At 42.7% G+C, this 21,506-nt stretch overlaps 2 protein-coding genes across 6 annotated transcripts in view; one reads left to right on the top strand and one right to left on the bottom strand.

The window, feature by feature from the left end:
- The first annotated feature begins 41 nt into the window (after window positions 1–41).
- LOC117426598 (radial spoke head 14 homolog) overlaps window positions 42–21,506 on the top strand; it is a 56,139-nt gene continuing 34,674 nt past the window's right edge. The window contains exons 1-4 of one of the 4 annotated variants that reach the window (XM_059032854.1): window positions 44–113; window positions 358–558; window positions 1,958–2,060; window positions 2,384–2,502. In XM_059032854.1, the coding sequence (XP_058888837.1) occupies window positions 360–558; window positions 1,958–2,060; window positions 2,384–2,502 (421 nt within the window). In that variant the 5' untranslated portion in view covers window positions 44–113; window positions 358–359. Of the gene's footprint in view, window positions 559–1,957; window positions 2,061–2,383; window positions 2,503–21,506 lie in introns of all 4 variants that reach the window. The other 3 variants (XM_059032853.1, XM_059032852.1, XM_059032855.1) reach the window with 3 other exon arrangements.
- Window positions 4,981–21,506, bottom strand: part of LOC117428077 (guanine nucleotide-binding protein G(z) subunit alpha) — a 37,012-nt gene continuing 20,486 nt past the window's right edge. For both annotated transcript variants that reach the window (XM_034925241.2, XM_034925242.2), the window contains exon 3: window positions 4,981–6,752. In XM_034925241.2, coding sequence (XP_034781132.1) covers window positions 6,408–6,752 — 345 coding nt within the window. In that variant the 3' untranslated portion in view covers window positions 4,981–6,407. The remainder of the gene's footprint in view (window positions 6,753–21,506) is intronic.

Raw genomic sequence — 21,506 nt, 5'->3', positions numbered from 1 at the left:
TCCGCCGCATCGACCTCGCGGTTTCTAAGCAACCGAAGCAAGCGGAAGACGCTGACTGTAAACTGAACAGAACGCTGAAGTAACTGCGGGAGTTTTCGAATAAACTTTCCAAGGTTTATAGAAAGCTGATTATTCGTCACATTTTTTTTAAGGTTCTACATATGTTTAACTTAAATTAACTTGAGATGTTTGTTTTTTTCTTAATATACGGTTAGGTATTTGTTTTGTGAAACTCGTAGTCGTCTCTTGCAATCTCCCCTTGTGCAATCGGGTCAACGTTATTGATTTGTGTTTCCGTTTATTTTTTCAGTTGCTGATATCTGATTTTGTATATACTGTATATTTGTTTCTTATCAGATATGACCACCATTCGTATCTCGGGTCATTTACCCCCAAATATCGATTGCACCAAAGCCCCCATTGCTTTCGGAAGACGGGCTGTGCCCAAACTCAACGAGGAACTGCAGAACCCGGAGCTGATTACCCGGCAAAGGGCGCTCATGTCCCTGTGCGATTTGGTGCACGACCCGGAGATCGCTTTGGAAGCCATGCGTCTAGGTAAGTTCCAATCAACAGGTTTCTTGCCGGCTATTTCACGACACCAAGCACAGCAAAGCGCACATGCAAGCGTGGTCCAACTCGTAAGTGTAGGTAGATTGAAGAATTGCAAATTATTATTATTATTATTATTATTATTATTATTATTATTATTATTATTATGTGTTTATTTAGCAGACGCCTTTATCCAAGGAGATTTACAGACACTAGGGTGTGTTAACTATGCATCAGCTGCAGAGTCACTTACAACTACGTCTCATCCGAAAGACGGAGCACAAGGAGGTTAAGTGACTTGCTCAGGGTCACACAATGAGTCAGTGGCTGAGGTGGGATTTGAACCGGGGACCTCCTGGTTACAATCCCTTTTCATTAACCACTGGACCACACAGCCAAATACATGCTCAGTTTAATTCAAGATCATCTCCATAAGATAAGAGACTAAAGTGGTATTTGATGGTCTTTTATAAACTTATGTATTAGTTTGGGAAATATAGTGCATTGTGGTCGATTACAAAGGGATTTTTTTCAATGATAAGGTGACACAGAGGGTAGTTTTGCATCAGCAGATGGCCCTTGATAGTTCTGATAAACACGAGGAAAAGCATCACAAACTGCACCACGGTGGGGGCTATAGTTTGATGTACGGTGGTAGTCTTGTTACACGCGGTACAACTCATTATAAGATGACTATAGTGTGGAAATGCAGATCAGCTGGTTGAATGACAGGGATATTCTATACAAAGGGACCTGGTTTTTCATCCGTTATGTCCAGTGAGTCCCAAGCGATTTTCTTCTGCTTCACAGTTTGTTGACAGTTTGCAGAGCACCTGCCCTGTTCATAAACCCACTATCCTGAAAAAAAAACCTGGTCATGAAAGGAGTGAGATCAATCCCTCTGTATCAACCGGAAGCTGACCTCGTTGCACATACTCGTCTTCAAAGACAAAATAGAATGGCGACTTCATTAAACGTGCAAAATATCTATGAGCAACTGTAACAAATGACAGCTGTGTATCCTGAGTTATGATCACTCAGCAGATTATTAAATTCAGCGCTGTGCGGATCGTTAAGATGCCTGCAGTACAGTACCCCTCTGTGCTGTATGATGTCATGCTATCAACGACTGTTGGGAGCTCTAATGTGCAATATGTGCAGAGAAAAAGGCAAAGGTGGAACTAATCGCATTGCTAAGTGAATAATGTCAGCGATTGCCATGGCAACAGGACCCGGACTGAGTGCTTGTTTTTAAAAACCTTTTGCATGTCTTTGACGTGCACATTCCCAGTTTAAGGTCAACAGGATTTTACAGACATTGTGGGTCATTGGTTTTGTGTATTAAAGATGGAAATTTTCACTGCTGTGATTAAGAGTGTCAACTTTTAACCCACTGCAACTGTAGGGTGTCTGGAGAGCCTAAAACGTCTCCTTGGAGATGTGGACAGCACAGTGCGCATGAAAACCACAGAGATATTCTACCGCCTCACTACCCATAACGTAGGAAGGTGAGCTACCATCAATGGACACTGTGCAGCACATTTACTCTGTTGCTTTGCTGTGTTTGGGTGTGTTATTGTTCTATTCTGTATAAACGTTTCCTGCAGTAAAAGCAAAGTTTAATAAAGCCTATGCAAGCATTGGAAAGCCCAGAGAGATAATAAAGCATATTAATGCATGAAATGGGTTTCAAAAACGCATGGCAAACCATTGACTATGGTAAATGCATGCAACAGCTACAAGCTTGCTATGCACAATGACAGTGTGCATAGCTACTGGTGCAAAATGAAATGGAGCTAATTCACAGGGCTGTTGTGGTATTCTTTTAAAGGATTGCGTTTCTGAAGAGCGATGTTATCCTTCCTCTGTCCCAGCTGTTTGATGAGCCGGTGGACGTCTGTCGCAAGAACATGCACATGGCCATCGAAATGATGTCAGAGTTTCCAGGCGGTAAGAGAAAGGGCTACAGGCTCTTGCACAAAACTTTATCATTTCTAAAAGCCTAAAATAAAATATCACTGTAAACAAACCCCAATTTGTAATCTGCAAACTGCATTCATTCCTGGTGTAGTGACACAGGCTTACACTAGATGGCACACAAGGATTTCCACAGCAGACCTGTTTTTTACAAGGCGATTAGCAAGGGGGTTACTGGATAACACATACTGAACTTGAATCCCCCCCCCCCCCCCCCCCCCACCCTCCCTCCCCAAAGAGTTTTGACCAGCGTTTTGCTTTTGAAAACAAATGAGAAAAAGCTGTATCATTTCGACATTTATTTCACATACTTACATCCACCCTCCAGGGATGTCAGCTTCAGCTGGTGTATGATTATGTGTCGCACCTTAGAGTTTTTCAAAATGCTTTTGAACACCACAGACCTGTACTGGTAGCAGTAGCACAGTCCCAGCTGGCAGATGTGAGGTTATCTTGATCCCTGCTGCATCAATCAGGCTTTTGTGTGTGCGTGTTCCAAGCAGGGAAGAAACACAAAGGGGTTTGGTAGTCGTTCTGACAGGAGGCAGGATGACCTAGAAAATGGCATCGCGTCACATAAAAGAAAACTCTACCGGAATTGAGCTACAGGCTTGTACACACAACAGAACAGAGATCAGCTCCTACGCAAGTGCAATTCAGCAGCACTGCCGAGCCGTGCACCTGCTCCCCTTGGCTTGAAGACTCTGCATCGTCCGTTTGTCAAAATAGTCTTGCTGTCATTTCTCAGTGCTGTGCTTTTAGACCTTCCGATTTGAATTGCTTTGTTTTTCCTGCGTGCTACACTTTTAGTTTGTTCTGCGCTGTGAGGCGGGTTTGCAAAGCTTTTTGAACCCTCTGTGTGTTTCTGTTTTTTTTTTCTTCATTTCCATCCCTGTTAGAGACCCTGCTAACGCAGGTGGGGAAGCATCGCTGGTACAGCAGGTGTCATGTTTGCCACGTGGTTTTTATTCCGGTTTCTTAATTTTTCATTGTTGTATTGTGTATCGTTTATAAAGGGCTGTTGTTTATTCCTCTGTAGCCTCCCTCAGCCTTGCCTATTGACAGCATTGACTGACACAGCATCTTAATTAATTAACCGTGCTGCAAGCAGGTAACCAGCCAACAAGCACAATGTCACAGTACGGTGTCAATATCAAAAGGGTCATTTCCATCTAAAAGGTGAACTGTGGGACCCGGCCACTTGGCTTGATTATGACCATTGCACAGAAGGCGTTTCTGCCAGGTTCGGATTTGATATCATCCTGTGTGCCGCAAAACGTAACAACCTGATTAAGCATGTTTAAAAAGACATTGTGGGACGCTCAGACAAAGCCTGGTGGCAGAAGCAGAGTACTGCGTTCCTGCATGGAGGGGAAATGGCTGAGGCAGGAGGGATGAAGACAGAAGGATCAGCCGGCTCCTTTGACACGTGGCTGGCTGCTGCTGTGCTTGGGAAATCATCAGCTGACCAACTCACAAAGCAGCAAGAGCATCAGCTGCTGAAGACTTGCACTGGCGTTCACTCCTCCGCATTGCCACGTCTCTTTAGCGTACCTGTTTAATTATCACCTTTGAGGAAGGCGACAGATCGCTAACAGGGATGCTGAATTGCCTGTAGCAGCATGTCAGATTGTTTTTAATAAGTCAGCTCTGAAGCGTTTCTGTGTAATGGTTTGGGATTGCATTACTGTAGATGCCCTATCTTGGGGGTTATTTCAAGGTTATATAACACACAGGTGGGAAGCCTCTCTGCTTTAGTGTACCTGTTGAAAAAGAACACACACCAAACAAGAATACATGATGACATGACAATCAGGTCTGCACTGCAGCGTTTCCTAACAGCCAGCCGGGACTTATCGGGCTCTATGTGACAAAGGGTATAATGGATTGCATAAGAAAACATGGTTATTATTTTTGCTGTATAACATTTGAAAAGCATTGCATACTGCAGTTTTACATAAACTTTTTTTTTAGCATCACAGATTAGCACATGACTAATCCTTCAGCAAGGGTGTTTGCTGAATTTCGTGTTGGTTAGGAACCTCAATTAGAAACGTTAATTAAAATGTCACCCTATTCCGAGCTGTGGGATGTTATAATTGTAACACCCCCTCCCTCCCCCTTACAGCACCTTACTCTATTTAAAATAATTCTTTTTAAAATTGAAATTCAACTATCCAAAATACTAGCTTGCAAGTTCCGATCCGAAGGGTGTGTAGACAAGGCCACTGTGTGGCTTGGAGCTTGGTTTCAGGAGTTTAGGAATGGCACACCAGGGGAGACTTGGGGTTTGATGCAGCAAAGTCGTCTCAAACTAGGTCTCCCGGGCTCCTGGAACCAGGTTTCAAGCCACTGTTCCTGAAAACCCCAAGTCTCCCCTGGTGTGCCGTGCAGTCTCCTGAAACCTAGTCTCCAGAAACCAAGTTTCAAGCCACACAGTGGCTTCATGTACCCTCAGCTTTAGCGCACCTTCCCAGTCAACCAGTCTTAAAACAATCCAAGCTCATAAAGGTGGCTACGGATTGTTGGGACTGTGTTTTAAAAGCAAAATAATCATGGAATCAGAAAGCTGTACTTGTGTTTGCTTGTCCTCTTGAGAAGAATGATTAGAATGATCATAATAATCACATTTACACAAAAAAGATACAGTTTGCATCATTTGCTTTATTTTCATTTCTGGACACCTTTAAATCAGTCTGAAAGCCCTTAGCTGAGTATTTCACAAACGTATCTTTGTAGAAGTGAGGCGAGCTGTCCAGCCTAAAGAAAGTGTGCTTTATATTTTCTAATGTATTTTATTTACATATTATAAGCCATTACAATGTCCACTCAAATAACATTTATGGTAAATAGATTTCTGCCTTTTATTGTGGTTTAAGGTCTCATTCCTTCGGGAGCGATGCTGCTGCGGTCCATCAGACCTCTCCTTCTTCCCAGCTTCCCCGACAGATTTAAGACATAAAATACAGTAATAATTGTTTGTTTTTTCCCCAACCTTTTCCGTGATATTAAGTAAACCATAAAACTTTCTTCTTTCTTTCAAAAACGATTTTTGAAAAACAATATATTATTGTTCAACTTGCTCTCCATACAGCTCTATTAATATATATATATATTTTTTTTTTCTTAAATAAATAACTTTCAAAAGACAGCTGTAGAATTTTGCACGCAGCACTTGTTAGAAGTTGGTGTGGGGGGATTAAAAAGAAAATGAAATGAAGTTCCTGCCTATTCTTAACAGAATAAGTGTAAAAACACGGGTTTATTGTAGAGATCTGGCACGGTCCCTCTTCTGACTGGGGTATGTCATATGTCACGCAGTGTAAAATCATAGTAAAAGCTTCTGACTTTGTGCATCTGATGCACGCCCAGGTTTAGTAAATAAAGAAAAAAGGGACTGATCTGAAAATCCTTTTTTTTTTTTAAACAAATTGGATTGTGATCCACTTCAAAATTGAGTTTGTAGAAATCCTGGTACGAGACGCGTTCTGAGCTCCTGTCTTCAGATCCGAAAGTTTAAACCACAGCTGCACTCGTTTGGTGGTTTTCAGACTTCAAAAGAAGATAGGAGACTCCCAAATGTAATAATAATTAAAAAAAACAACAAACCAACGTTCAATAAAAACAAGTACAGGAAAGCAGCATCGAACCAGGCAAATCAAGGGGCCGTGTTCCTTTATAGACCGCCAGTTACATCTCGCTGGGTCAGTATGCATCTGAACCGGCTGCCAGTGTCCAGCGCTGCCATCTTCATTCAATCCCCTGCCTCTCCCTCTCCCTCTCCCTCTCTCCCTCTCCCTCTCTCCCTCTCTCTCCACTTGCTCTCACGAGCTCATGTTTTAAAGGTCCCTATTCCTTCAGAAGTTAGACGGGCGCCCCTAGCACAGCCCGATGTATTTGAGATTGTTTTGGATGATCACGTCTGTGACCGCGTCAAACACAAACTGGATGTTGCTGGTGTCCGTGGCGCAGGTGAAGTGGGAGTAGATCTCCTTGGTCTCCTTGTTGCGGTTCAGGTCCTCGAATTGCCTCTGTATGTAGACGGCCGCCTCCTCGTATGTGTTCTGGCCCTTGTATTCGGGGAAGCAGACGGTCAGCGGGATGCGCTTGATCTTTTCTGCCAGCAGGTCCTTCTTGTTCAGGAAGAGGATGAGGGAGGTGCTGATGAACCAGTTGTTATTACAGATGGAGTCAAACAGACGCAAACTCTCAGCCATTCGACTCTGAGGACACAAACAGAAGAGTGTTTATGCAACACGATACATTATGTATTTTATTGGATTTTTTCACGGCACACCATGGGCACTATTAAATATTATATTTATTAAAGCAGAAAAGAAATCACTTTGTCACATTCAAAACTGATCATTTTTAATCACAGAAATCATGAAATCTAATAACCGTGAAAAAAAACCCAGCCGTAATTATGATGATATTATCCAATTTGTATCCTACTGTACAAATAAATATGAAACTGCCTTGTAACCCTTTACTGCCCTGTAACTTCTGTAAGTCGCCAAAGCCTTCTGCCAAATAAATCAATAATAATAATATATTGATAAAGACCACCTATTCAAGTTTGTGATTATAGATTAGAAGATTTGATCCTTTTTTTATTAGATTAAGTAACATATAAAATCACTAGCTTTCAGAACCTCCAGTCTCTTCCTCAGGTGTGAGCGGAAATGGAAAGAAACAGGCGATGTTATTCACATCTGCATATCCAAACAATGATACCGTTTCCTCTTACACCTGTAGAAGAGGCTTTCGAGGTCTCGTATGCATTCAGATGCATCTGTATCTAAAGACTGTCTCTTTGAGTGTTCACTGTAAACAGGTTTGTTTCATGCAGCAGCTGAAACTATGAAACAAAAAACATTCAGCAAAATCCAGGGAACGCAAGTCCATCTGTAGCCTCGCCTTAAAAGCAGCTGGGGTCAGGGGCTCACGAATGGCACAGGGGTGCATGATTGAGGTGCAAAGCAAGGAAAACAGCCGACCGCCTCCTGGTGAGGAATGGAGTAGGAGTTATTGAAACATTTCTTAAACGGTACCCATCAATCACATTCTCCAGTAATGAAACGCACGGGTGGGTGTGATGGAGGAGGTGAAATGGAAAGGGCTTTAAATATCTCCAGCTTAGTTGAAACCAGAGTCAGTAAACCCATCCCACTTGCTGTGCAAAAGCAGGAGCTGTCCATTGCAGGCCTTGCTGCATCTAGATCCTTGTTGGCAGAGCAAACTGACAGAATGCATTGGGAGGAAGAAGCCATCAGGGACCAGCATTGTGTTTCATGGATCATACTGTAGGGAAAAGCTGTCCTACTTTCAGGACGGTCATGATAGTTAATGTACCGTTGCTACTGCCTGACCTGTAGGACTGTGAGCTTTAAAGGGTTAAGTTAGTTTCACAGTTCAATGCAGAAGAACTAGAACCCTGAGAAGAAGCTGTCAAATCATATAGATATCTGTTTATAATCTGAGAAGCGTCTCCTAATTCAGTTTAAGTGGGACCTCTGTGTTGCGTTGTGTACCAGTGCCACACAAACTCTCGTTACCGGGACAGGGTGACCTTTTAGCTTGCAATTGTCCTCGGCGGCACCAGCTTCACTTTTTATTTAATGATCTAATGGCTTAAATAATTGAAAGGCCGTCATGAATGATTTATTATCGAGTAAGTGTTGAAGGAGAGGGAAGTCATAAACCCCAGAGGGAAGCTGCTTGCCATGATTTTAATTTCAGAGCCTGTAGACCGCAGCCCTTGCAGGATCTACATCTGTGTGTGCGTACGTGTGCGTGCGTGCGTATGTGAGTGCGTGAGTCTGTGTGTGTGCGTGTGTGTGTGTGCGTGCGTGCGTGCGTGTTTGTGCGTGCGTGTGCGTTGGTAGCTGAACCCCTCGCAATGTGAAAATGAGTTGCCGTATCAGGTCAATGTATGTCTGTGAAATAGCAACAGTGCTTACTGTATTTGCATGATTAGGCCTATACAGTAATTCTGGGGGGTAAATACAGTAAATACAATAAATGCATTACAAAATAATTAACCTGCAAACTAAATGGAAAGCAACTTACGACAGCCCACATTCTAATGAAATGATCTGTGTGTTTTTTTTCTCCAGGCGGGTGTATTATATTATATTAATATTATCAGATTGATCGCTTTGCATAACAAATACGATTGGTACTAAATTCTTCTAACTTGCCAACAGTTCTAATTACGACAAGAGATTACAACAGAAGAGTACTCCAGTAAGGAGTGTCCTGATCAGTACGTTCCCACAAGCTTGCCTTTACATTGAGCTTAAGCAAATACGCAGCCCAAGCACAGCAACCTATAACAATGAATTTGATGGTGCCACGAGAAGCACACATTCCTTGCCTGTGAATCTGTTGATAACGTTGTCTGAAAACTCCTCAAAAGCAAAACAGGAGCACATTGGAGGCATTTTTTTTTTTTTTAAACAACGGAACTGCTTTTGTGTTTCAGATCTACCCTTCGAAATCATTTTTTGGTGCGGCACTTTTAAAGAACAGCTCTGAAATGTCGCACTGGATAGCAGACAGTTTCTATATTTTGCTCTAGCTGTCTGTTGCTCAGTAGTTGCGCTAAGCTCTTTAACTGCTAATATCTGTGCAAGTCTGCAGTGCCGTGCTAACAGCATCCCCTAGCTTTCGCAGAGTGGTTTGATTTAATCCCAGCTGACATTGCTTTACTCATGTTGAATAAATCCAGATTTAATTACATCTCGACCCAAAAATACAGCCTGGGCTCTGCTGAAAAAAACAACCAAAAACGAGCTTGAATCGCTGAGTAATGACTGTCTGAACAAGCAAGCAGCTTTCCAGCTCATGGCTGCACATCGGCTGGGGTTGTGTTCTTCACACCGGATTGAAATACTGAAACCGTTCTTCGCGTGCTGTAGAACCTTTGCCTTACTATTTGTAAGACTTGTGTCTGAACTGGGAGATAATCTCAGAACACAAATTGGCCGTCTTTACCAAACTGAGTTGTATAAGTGTGCCCAGAGAAGGAGATCTAGAGGGGGCTCAGTACTACTGGGACTCTTGAGAACGGCTCAGCCCGAGTTATTGCAGTAATGGATGGTGAATGCATCATGTTGCAAACCTCTCATTTATAAGGTGATGCAATCTGCACTGGGTTGCAGGCTGGTTTCCCTTCAGTGCCAATGCAGATTTCTCTCTTCCACCAGCCCTGTCGCAATGCCGAGGGCAGAGTGAGACTGCAGCTCTGCTCAGAGGACATGTCTGCTTCTCACAGCGGTCAGTGCTGTAGATGTCTGCTGAACAACATGTCCTTTAACCCGGATGGGTTCTCTTGCTGCGCTAACGAGTGCGCTGCCTTGTGTAGGGTGTAACTGCAGACTCTCATTGAATAGCAGTCTGAGGCACTCCAGCCTTCAGTGTGAGCTCAGTTACACACAGCTAATCTTAATTAGGCACAGCACGCAGCTTTTGTATAGGTGAATTACAGTTAAAGGTTCACAGGAAAACCTGGAATGACTCAAACTGGGAGTCTTCAATCATCCCCTGTCTTATATAGGATTGTACAGGTTACTATTTATGAATTGAATAAATAATACAGCTAAAATAAAATGGATGTAATATTCAATGTAGTGTTACAATTCATGTCTTTAACTAAACACTTACAGTCTAGGAGACTTGAATCCGTTAGATGTAAAATATTGCACAGGATCGTTGGAAGCAATATATTGGGCAGCTTATTTATAACCAGTGTTGCCATTACACAGCTTATCTCATTGGAAAAGCAGGCATATACTTTCCCCCCCGATACAGAAAGCAAAAGGTTTTTGATATCCACTAAATTATCATTTTTTTAACTTGATAAGTAAAGAAAGTAGAACATAACAAGACCCATACATTTCCTCTCTGTCACCCAGAGCGGCAGGCAGCTGAAACGAAGCTGCTTGTCTCCAGGTCTGATTCACACATCAAAATGATGTAACAGCACTTCTAGTGATCCATGGGGTGTCTTTGGTAGAGCCAGCTGACTGTGGCAAAAAAAAAAGCACAGCACAGATGAATGTTTAACAGTTTATCTTGATTCCCCAGTTTACTCTGTCCACCCGGCTTCTCCGTTCAGCCGCAGAATATAGATTTTATTTAGGGAGGTGGCTGTTCATCGTGCTGTCTAGCGCAAGCTATTTGCCTCCAAAGTGACAGTGATACCATCTGCACAGCAAATGAAGCAGTCATGGAAAATGGGCCAAATTGCACAAAAGTGTGTGCTACATAGGTGTGGGTGTTTCTAATCCCTGTGCATTATCAGGCAGTACAGCATATAACTCCAGTGCTTTGGTCCTTTAAAGATGCCATAATATCTTATAGGGTCCTCCAAGGACTGCTAACTCTGGATATTCCTATTCGTTCTATGAGATCAGAAGAAGCAGAATTCTTAGTTGTTCCAAATAATTCATCCTCAGTCAGCTGAGCTGGAGTTTTTTTGCTGCTGTGCTCCTCGCTCGTGGAATGCGATTCCGGTTGACATTGAAACACTGGATTCTTTTAAGTCTCAGTTGAAAACATATGTTTTCGAATGTGCTTTTCTATAATTGGTTGTAGCTGGAGGGTACTGGGGTACTGTAAACATGAGCGCTCCTGTTTTGTTTTTCATTTTGTACTGCGCTCAGATGCCATGGTGTGAAGGGCGCTATAGAAAAATGGATTTGTAATGTATTGTACAGTTCTGTAACCCTGTCAGAGTAGAGCTTCAAAGCAAGAGAGAAAATAATAACCCCAGCAACCTGGCAAAGCATGCAATTATCGCCTCTGCAGCACCTCGTGCAGAGAGAGGCTCAGGGAGAGAAGCACGTGGAAGTCAGCATGTTGCTCTGTACCAGTAGATGGACAGGTGCACTAATTAGGCACTGCACTGCCTGCTGCTCAGGAGATAGCCTGCTGAAAAATAACACACAGCTTTTTTTTCCAACTGGGAGCAAGGAACTAAAATAGTCTTTAAGAGTTTCTGCAAATTTAGAAACTAGTGAAGAAACTAGATTCATAAAATGGCTCTCTTAAAAAGGGGGGGTGGTTTCATTTCTTAAAGACGCATTTGTTTCACATTTATGGCAGCTGCTCAATACTTAATTCTTCATATTAAAAACCACACTGATTTGTGGGTTGTGCATAACTTAATTGAGTAAATTAAATGTAAACCAAACCAAAAAAATATCCCTACTGTTTTCTTTTTTCAAATGGAAACAACCTGCAACCTAGAAACGCTCTTCTTGAGAACAGAGGGAGACCTGCATAAATGCTGCACATAACTTCCTGGTGCAGCATTCATTCCCTCCCCCCTACAAAGGGAAAAAAAGGGATTAATTAACACAGTCCGTCTGCAAGAGCTGGACACTTAGCCACTGGTTCCCATAGAGACGGTCAGTAAAACTGCAGCCTGAGAGCTAGACCCCCTTTACAGCACTGCAGTGACCTTTATCCTCCCACTCAAGGACACGCAGGAACAGCAGCACAGACGCTGTGAAATGGCCAACGGGATCATTGCAGTATTGTTTTTCTAGCAAGGTCCTGCAAACCAACAGGACCGTGGTCAGCCAAGACGGCAATGCGTTTGCTCGGTGTGCGGACATTCCTCAGTGATTTTTTAATAACGCTCCTCGTTAATTAGTCTTGAAGTTGTGCCACCCCTGCCAAAGCAAATGCTTGTACCAGCCCTCAATCCAAGCCTGTGATGTACCAGCCCTCAATCCAAGCCTGTGATGTACCAGCCCTCAATCCAAACCTGTGATGTACCAGCCCTCAATCCAAGCCTGTGATGTACCAGCCCTCAATCCAAGCCAGTGATGTATCAGACCTCAATCCAAGCCAGTGATGTACCAGCACTCAATCCAAGCCTGTAATGTATCAGACCTCAATCCAAGCCTGTGATGTACCAGACCTCAATCCAAGCCTGTGATGTACCAGCCCTCAATCCAAGCCTGTGATGTACCAGCCCTCAATCCAAGCCTGTGATGTATCAGCCCTCAATCCAAGCCTGTGATGTATCAGATCGCCACACTGGAGTCGTCTGTTTTTATTTCCTGTATTCTTCAGGCAGTTAATAATGGAGTCAATGAATTTTTGGGTAATTGGTTTCAGTGGCAAATAAATGTGTGGGCGTCTGGTCACCTTTTCTTTAACCACTGGACCACACAGCCTCCCATGTTTCCAATCTTTCCAGTTGTTAAATATTTAGCATGCTGAACACACACTGACAGGGTATTGTCAGTGTGTGGGTGGTTCCTAATGGATATATTTATCTTCTTATTTGCAAGCACTTTCTCCTTTAGAATGAACAAACAAAATATGATTACACTTGACATTTTACTGTAGTACTGAGAAATCCAGTGCCGTACAAAGATATTGCATTAGCAATGCTGACACTCATTAAAACCAAAAAACCTAGTGAAGAAGAAGACTTTTTGGTTGAACGTTTAGTATACTACTAAACTATGTAGAACTTGTGTGTTTGTTCAGATGTTACCCTGTACCCCGTGTGACGTGTTATTAACCCTGTGATGCCCATTCATAGTTACATTAGTTACATAAATAAAGTAGCTTTTCACATTTCAAAAATGCTTGAGCTTTACAGGGTTAATATGTTTGAATTGTGATGACAGCTTGATCATATCCTAATCCTTCCAGGGTTTAAACCACAATAAAAAATGCCTGTTCAAGACATGCACTCCCTGTCTGGGAATAAAAAAAAGCAAAGAAAAAGAAATTGAGATTAAGGCGTCCGATGGCTCGGGAGTGCTTGTGCAGCGTCGGCCCGGAGGCTGCACGGCCGCTGTGTCACATTGATCGTTCTTATGCATTTAAATGCTCCTGTATGCTTTCAGACGGAGGTGTTGGCGCGCTTCATTAGCGGTGGAATCAGTGTTCTTTGTGCTGTGCCCTTGATATCTGGTTGTGAAGTCGGTGCGGTTCTATTGAATAGCCGCTGGAGGTGCGGTGTCTCGCAGAGCAGCCTTGATGTATGGCTGAGCCAGCAGAGAGCTGGGAGGTGCTGGATCTGTGTGTAGGGGCAGCAGCTTGCTTTCCTTTTTTTGACTGTGCTGTACTGCATGTGTTACATTGTATACGCTAACGAGATTGCAAACGTAAAGGAGCCAGCGTACTGGGGAGAATGGGAGCCATGCCCACATGCCAACATTCCGCACAGAATACGATGAGACTGTACAGTATTCAAGAATAGAGTCATCTTGGTAAAAAAAATAAATAAAAAATCTCTGATTCTTTTATCTTCTTTATATGTGCATGCCATTGCAAAGCGTGTCATTTCATTTTTTAAAGGGGCGGTTGCATTTGAGCCTGTTTATACTGAGGGTCACCCTGCCCTCTTTTGTTTGGGGACTGGAAGCCCTTGCATGCAAGCCAGGTTATTGCTAAACAGCAGCTTTGCATTATTAACATGGCAGGGGCAGCCTTCCTCTTTTGTCCGTCAGCTAAAACATGACAGCGGCTGAATATTGAATCTTCAGGTTTCCATAGAAATTTCAAATCATTCTTTAAACACAGGCTAGAGGCTGTTCAATTTTAACCGCTTGCACTGAGATAAACAGATAAAACAGCTCCCGACTGTTAATGGCAGTGGAAGCTTACTGGTTAACCAGATGACCTGTACAAACCCAGCACCGAGTTTCTCGCTGTTAGATCTGTTTGTGAGTTCACAGCTGCACAATAGCAGTCACTGGAATCAACTGTGAATTAGTTGCAGCTCTGACCATTGTAACCCTGTGTTGCAGTGCATTCAGCACACAGCACACTGAACTAGGTGCTCCGGATAGCATAGTATTGATCCGTATCAAGCTTTCTTTATTTCAGTCGTACCACCATCATTCATCAGATTTCTCTTTCGATACACCACGACATTGAAAATGACACTCGGTTGAAACCTTTAGTTTTATTCGGATGTCTTGATGGATCAATGAGAATGATCTTCAGTCGGAGGGATCTGTTGGGTTTTGACAGTACTGTACATGAATTGTTTCTGTAAATATGTGCACAGTGAGACATCAGCAAAATGAAGTTGCTGCAGATACTTCCTGTTTCCCAGCACTTGGATCGCGCAACGCAGGGTTACACCCAGAGATTTTCTGTTCTGAAAGGGGCATTCAGAACAGAAAATAGGAGGCACCAAACGAGCAAGATGGGCTGAATGGCCTCCTCTCGTTTGTAAACTTTCTTATGTTCTTATGTTCTTATGTTCTTATGCCCGTTTCTAACAGAGGCTGGCGTGGCACACTCCCACCGCGCCGTTGTTGTTTTAAGACATGTGGGCCAAAGCTGTTGTAATTTGGCATCTGCTCTGATCACATGAAAACGTGTTGAGCTCTTACTGCCTCCGACTCGACGCAGAGATAAGGATAATGCAAACGTATCAGTGGGCTTTTCACCGATGCAAGGCTGCTCTCCGTTCAGAGGGAGCTGGCAGGGGATTGAGGTCTTATGGTTAGGCTCGCTGTCATACCCTTGAGCTTGTGAGCGATTGCACTGCGCTGATAAACAGTAAACACATTGAAAATACTGCATGGCCCCTTCCAAGGAGCTTCATGAGTAGATCTCAGAGTTAACCCATAACCCACAGACCATGCAAAGACCTTGCTGTACAATATATCTCTGTGTGCTGTGTAAAACACCTGGATTACTAGACCACCTGTGCTTTATGTTGGTTTACTGCAGTCATTCTGATAAGGCACCCTTTCATCTATAAATGGAAGTGCACCTGTAATAACAATCTGTGCCAATACACAGCCAGTAAGCAGCCTGTGCAGCACTGGTGCCAATTATCCTGACAACAATGTACACTTTGCTTTTTGCTTAATTAAAAAGATTATGCTTGCTAAGTATTGCCCCCTCTTCTCCCCCAGTTACTACAGTAGCTAAACACTGGAGCATTGCCAGATAATTGCACCAATATCTTATCTTTGTATAGTAATACACTATAAATTCAGACTGAGCTGGATCACCCAAACCAATTGAAGCTGCACACTGGGGTCTAGTCTATAGATCTAAACCTTAACACTCCTGTAAGTAGCGGTAATTCAAATAGAGCCCTGTGATTTTACATGCACACTGGCATGTGCTGTTCGAGACGTTGCTTTCATAACCTTGGCACAGAAAGCAGAGCCCCAGTGTGGTTATCTAACCAACAGCAGTGTTCTGATCCACCACTATGTAGATCCATTGAATTGCCTCATTTGTTCCCTCCTATCAAGCAGTGGCATTGTGTGCCGAGCAGTAAGCGTGTACACAGCTCTTATACAATTAAACTGTGATCTGTGGAGGTGTACAATAAAGGGAACGGGATGGCAATCTGCATGTTTTAAACATCTTTGATGCTGCCCCTTGTTAATATTACAGCTCTGTCTTGACCATCTGTGTGTGCTAAGACAGCTTGTTTTGTGCAGTTCTCATGGCTGAAAACATGAAATTACAAGGAGAGATCTGCCACCGTCGGGACTAACGCTGACCCGTACTTCATATTGATACTGGGCACTTAACACACGTCTTCTAAGGGTGTCCCTCGCCCAAGTACTAATAACAAATTGAATGCATTGATCTCTACAACTGGATAAACAGAGGGCTTAACATATCAAAGCAGCAAAAAGAAGAGTTCAGCTGAGACAATACCCCAGATGACCTCCTGAAAACTCATGAGCACCGTGAGGCTCCTACAGTATTTAATCAGCACTCTCATACAGTATTTAACCAGGACTCTCATACAGTATTTAACCAGGACTCTCATACAGTATTTAATCAGCACTCTTATTAATGTGCCTTCTGGGGAGCCCAGGAAACCAACATCAATATTTAGATGCAATATTCAGAGCAGGTAATATGTGCAAGTGAGGTTCTGCCATGTGTTTGCATTACTGACCAGCTCTTTGTTCCCTTTATAATGATGGTATGCAAATGTACTGTTTTTATGGAGAAGTGCATATTTACTACAAGTACGGTATGAAGCTCTTTCTTTGAGAATTAATAAAATAAACGTCGTGTAATATGATTCAAGAAAGTAGCCCTCTGGGCCCTCAAGTTAACATCCAGGTTTTATTTTTTATTTTTTTGTTTTGTTCGTTTCATTGCATGTTCTTACCGTATGTGTGGACTGTGAACTGATATTGCAGCTCGAGCTTTTTCAACGAGGAGTGTGAATTTCAGATCTGTGCGTGGGAGTGTTTCTGAACATCAGAACTAACAATGAGCTGAGAAAGCTTTAAATTGCCACTGAATTTTAAAATTAACAGCACAAAAAAAAACGCTCCTGAATCTCGGCGCTGGAAGCAAACACTTTCAAAACTGCTGGGGGAATGAGTCCAGCAGCCAGAGCAATTATTTTAATTGTGCTACGAGAATGGACTCGCTGTAAATTAGAACTGTGGCTAAATCAGGGATCCCACAGCCTGTAGGCTAAACCAGCGATGGTCAAGCTGGGTCCCAATGCGCTGGCATTGAAAGCTCTGTTTTATAATCTATCCAGCCTGTCTCTGTTTAACTCCGAGCACCCTCATGCACAGCCGACCCTGGGGCCTGCCTCTCCAGCAGGGGCGACCACAATCCAATGATTGTTAATAGATTTCAGTAGACCCTAACTTGTTCTGCGTATGCTGCTAATTCTCACATTGCGCTGTTTTGGTGCAGTCTGCCCCCTGAGCCGTATACATATTGCCTCCCCTATATCCCGGACTGCTGCACAGCAAATAAAGCCACAATAAATGTAGCAACAGTGGCATGCCGTGTTCTTCTTTGCGAGCCCCAGAGGTGGCTTGGCTTTGTGTCTTTGCTTTTTCAGCGGAGCCTCTAACCACGTGTGAAACACAGCGGTGAATTAGTGTGCAATCAACGGGGATCTGCTGGCCCGTGTGACGGGTCTGGACACAGGTTCTCACACAGACTGAGGCGTCAGTTTACATGATAAAAGGGGGTGCTGCTATGAATGTGGCTTTTCATGTGGGGCGGTGATGGCTTTCAGATACTGATCTATTGTTTCAGCGTTGCTACAATAACTTGATTGTGATTAAAAATGTCCAACAGCAAGCTCATCTCTCTCTTTCTGTTTTAGAGCTTGAAGCAAATCACTTATTTTTGAATACAGCTTATCTTTTTCTATCTTTTTGTTTTTTATCCCGGCTATATAAGTTCTGTTAAGAGCTGTAAATACTTATCATTTGAACAGCAGGCACCACCCACACCCAGCCTATCTGTATAACAGCCTGATAAAGATATATGGGAATCAATATTTGCACAGATTTGAGTAGCACATGATGAGTGAACAGGGGAAAAGCAAACTGTAACGGTAGCGAGGTGACTCAAAACAGCAGCGAAAGAATCACATTCTAACTGGAGAACTCTTTTGTATTTTAAAATGTCTTAGTAGTAGTTGTAGTATGTATGTATTGTTGGTATAAAACAAGATTGTGGGACACTTTCAGTAAAATAAAACCCTGTTGTTCTTCATAAGGGAGAGGGATGAATATCCATCCCACAGGTTCTGCAAGTACATAGCTTCAGTAACACAACACAGTGGAGAACTCTTTACTCCAAATCCTCACAGTGCAAGTGAGTCTGAAGTCAGCTCGTATTTGTTTCAGAACTGTAATGGGTGCTTTGGGGTTTTCCTTTCAGAATCCAGCTCAATGTGTTTTCAAGTGCTTCTTTTCATTGGGCGCCACAGTCCCATCTCCTTCCTTTCAGTAACATCTATTTAAGAAGAAAAAAAGACGCTTCCATCCATTCACTTAAATGAATGCAGACTGTGCGACTGTCGGGAGTCCGAGGCTGAGCTGCTGGTTTTGTCCAGACGCCGGTGGGTCCCAGTCTCTGAAGTCACACTTATTTAGTTTAGTGTCAGGGGATACGCTGGCCCTCTGCTTCGTGTCTCTTTCGAAGACTTCAAGCTGCTGTTAATACATGCACAGAAGAGTTTCTTAAAGGATTTTTCTCCTGTGCTTAAGTCAAGTTAAATACACGACAGCAGGAGCCCAGAATTCCTGCAGTAACTTCTCATCTGAAAGCTCTCTGTGTGTCACTGAGCCGAACAGAAGTCACGACAACAACATCTAAAAGTATACTTGCGTTCCCCCCGAGTTTTGGAAACCCCATTGACCGCTGTAAGTAACAGTAATGATCAAATATAATATGATGTCTGCCAGGGTCAGAATTGCACAGAATCCTATTGAGAAGAAGAAGAGGCAGAAGGAACCTCTGCGAGGGAGGAAACACATTTTATTAACGCAGTGTTCAAAACTAGATGCGCACTGCGAGTGGGTCAAACCCACCAGCTTAATCACAGGGCTACATCTCAGCTACCTAAATACAATTATCGAAATACTGTTTAGATCATTATTAAAGGGCCAGCAGATTATTAAAATCCAACATATCTTGCTATGACGTAGTCTAAAGGCGTGGCTTGCCGTTGGGTGCAAGCTGCACTGTGTTGTGTGAGTGTTTTGGACTTTGAGCCGTGACTCATGTTTGACTCTGCAGTTAAAATGAGCTTGACTAGAATTGGCTCTGCAGGTGGGATATATGGGACAGATGCTGCAGGGAAGCAAAGAACAGAACCTGAAAGAGGCTGATGCTTTTCCTTTCTGCTTCCCATTGTTAGGGCCCTGCATGTCTGTGCTGCGTGCATCAAACGTGTCCCACAAAAGAAACAGCGCTGAATTGGAAACTCTCCTAGATCTGCCTGCTTCCTGCTGGCTTTAAAGCTAGAATCAGCTGAGCTCTACAACCAGCGCTGACATTTATTGTGTAGAGTACAGAGACTGGCCTTGGAGATCTGTTGGGTCAGCTTACTGTATATTCAGTCTCCCAGGGTGGGGATGGTGCAGGATTGATCATGACAGGATTTTTGCAGTTTTACCACACTTTGCCTGTGCATTTACCATAGTTATCCAGGTTTGCTTATTAATATGCTTTACCAGATCTTGCTGTTCTTTTCAAATTTTACCTACAGCATGCTTTACCATGTTTTCATTATACTTTGTTTCACTGTGCTTTGTTATACAATGGGAAACGTTTATAAGGCTTGAGCCGGGGACGATATCTGAGACAACAAATAGTGAACTGTATAATTACATTGAAACCATTCTATGATTTACTTATTTTCGATGGAACATCAGGTAACCAGATCACTAGAACGCAAACACGTTCTTAGAACGCAACAACGATTCTATTTACATTTGTTCTACTTATACCAGTTCTATTTACGTTGGTATTGACAAGCTGCATGTACTGTAAATGCAACCTTATCTAAAGTCAATGTTTTTTTCTGTCATTGAGGTATCCACTGGCTGATCAAAGAGACCGAAGTGTCATTTAAAGGAAGTTTGTTTGAACTTGTTGTAACATGGCGTGCAAGGGGGCAGCCCAATCACACGTAAGTGGGCCGTATATATTGCAAATCTTCTTATTTTTGTTACATCATCCTCAGCGCTTTGGCACTGGCACTGGCACTTAAATACTTAACAAGAAGCAGGGTGGATGTACGGTATTATAGAAAGACAATTGTGCTGAAGAACTAAAGTAATTTCAAAATCCACAACTGTTTTCATGATGTTAAATCTGGTTTTCTCTCCCAGGGTTAATTTATTGACCCACTTACAGTATTAACATTCATATATACTACCTAAATATACAAATACAGCAAAATGAGGTCCAGGGAAAATCAGGGTTACACATGTTAGGATGGCACTATTAAGGTCAACCACTGTTTAGATCATTAAAATAATGAGGAAGGCTTTACATACAGTATTGCCATTCTAACTGTGAAGTTGCTGCATTAAGTTCAAATCCGATCTATAATAATTGGGTCTCGGTTGGGCATTCTGATACAAGCCAGCGAGTCTAGATAGCATGGCAGACAGTCTACAGCATGCCTGCTTCAGCACGAATAGAAAGGCACTGCTGTTTCCCTAACAGTGTCATGCTACAGTGGAATAACCCATGCGCTAATCACATGATTAGGCTCTTCTCAATAAGAGTATTGGGCATGTGTGTGTGTTAGTGTGTGCATGTGTTAGGGCAGAGTGAACACGCTGACAGTAAGGGTTTAATAGGTCACTCCCCATATAACCACAGTTAATTGCTTATGGATCTGCTGTGGAACTCAGAGCTTCCTCATTCCTCTTGACTTGCAGCTGATAAGTGGCTAATTAGGGAAACTTCCACATTTGTGAAAAGAGGCTTTTTGGAAGATGCAGACCCAGTAAAGCAAGCTCTGTCTGAATTTAACCCTGCTGGATCACTGTCTGAATGTTGCCCTGCTGGATCACTGTCTGAATGAATCCCTGCTGGATCACTGTCTGAATGTAGCCCTGCTGGATCACTGTCTGAATGTAGCCCTGCTGGATCACTGTCTGAATGTAGCCCTGCTGGATCACTGTCTGAATGTAGCCCTGCTGGATCACTGTCTGAATGTAGCCCTGCTGGATCACAGTCTGAATGTAGCCCTGCTGGATCACTGTCTGAATGTAGCCCTGCTGGATCACTGTCTGAATGTAGCCCTGCTGCATCACTGTGTGAATGTAGCCCTGCTGGATCACTGTCTGAATGAATGATGGTGGTGTTTTATAGAAAATTGCATCAGCAAGTTAATCCTTGCTTCCTGTAAACAGAAAGAGCCGAAGCGTGAAGAAATTGGACCGATTCAAGCTTCACTGGGCAAAAGACGGCAGGAGGCTGCTTTGAATCGTAGCGTTCACTGTTTTCACTGCGTATCTCTTTTATATGTTACATTAAAAAAAAATATTTTGTTGTGCAATAAACTAGATATTTTAGAGTTAGATAACAACATCAAAACATACATCTTACAAAACCCATTATTATGGCTTAGGTCACTATTCCTTTATTATTATTATTATTATTATTATTATTATTATTATTATTATTATTATTATTATTATTATTATTATTATTAATAATAATAATAATAA

Source organism: Acipenser ruthenus, chromosome 11, assembly GCF_902713425.1.
Source record: "Acipenser ruthenus chromosome 11, fAciRut3.2 maternal haplotype, whole genome shotgun sequence".
Classification (NCBI taxonomy): Eukaryota; Metazoa; Chordata; class Actinopteri; order Acipenseriformes; family Acipenseridae; genus Acipenser; species Acipenser ruthenus.
This window is presented reverse-complemented; position numbering and strand designations above follow the sequence as displayed.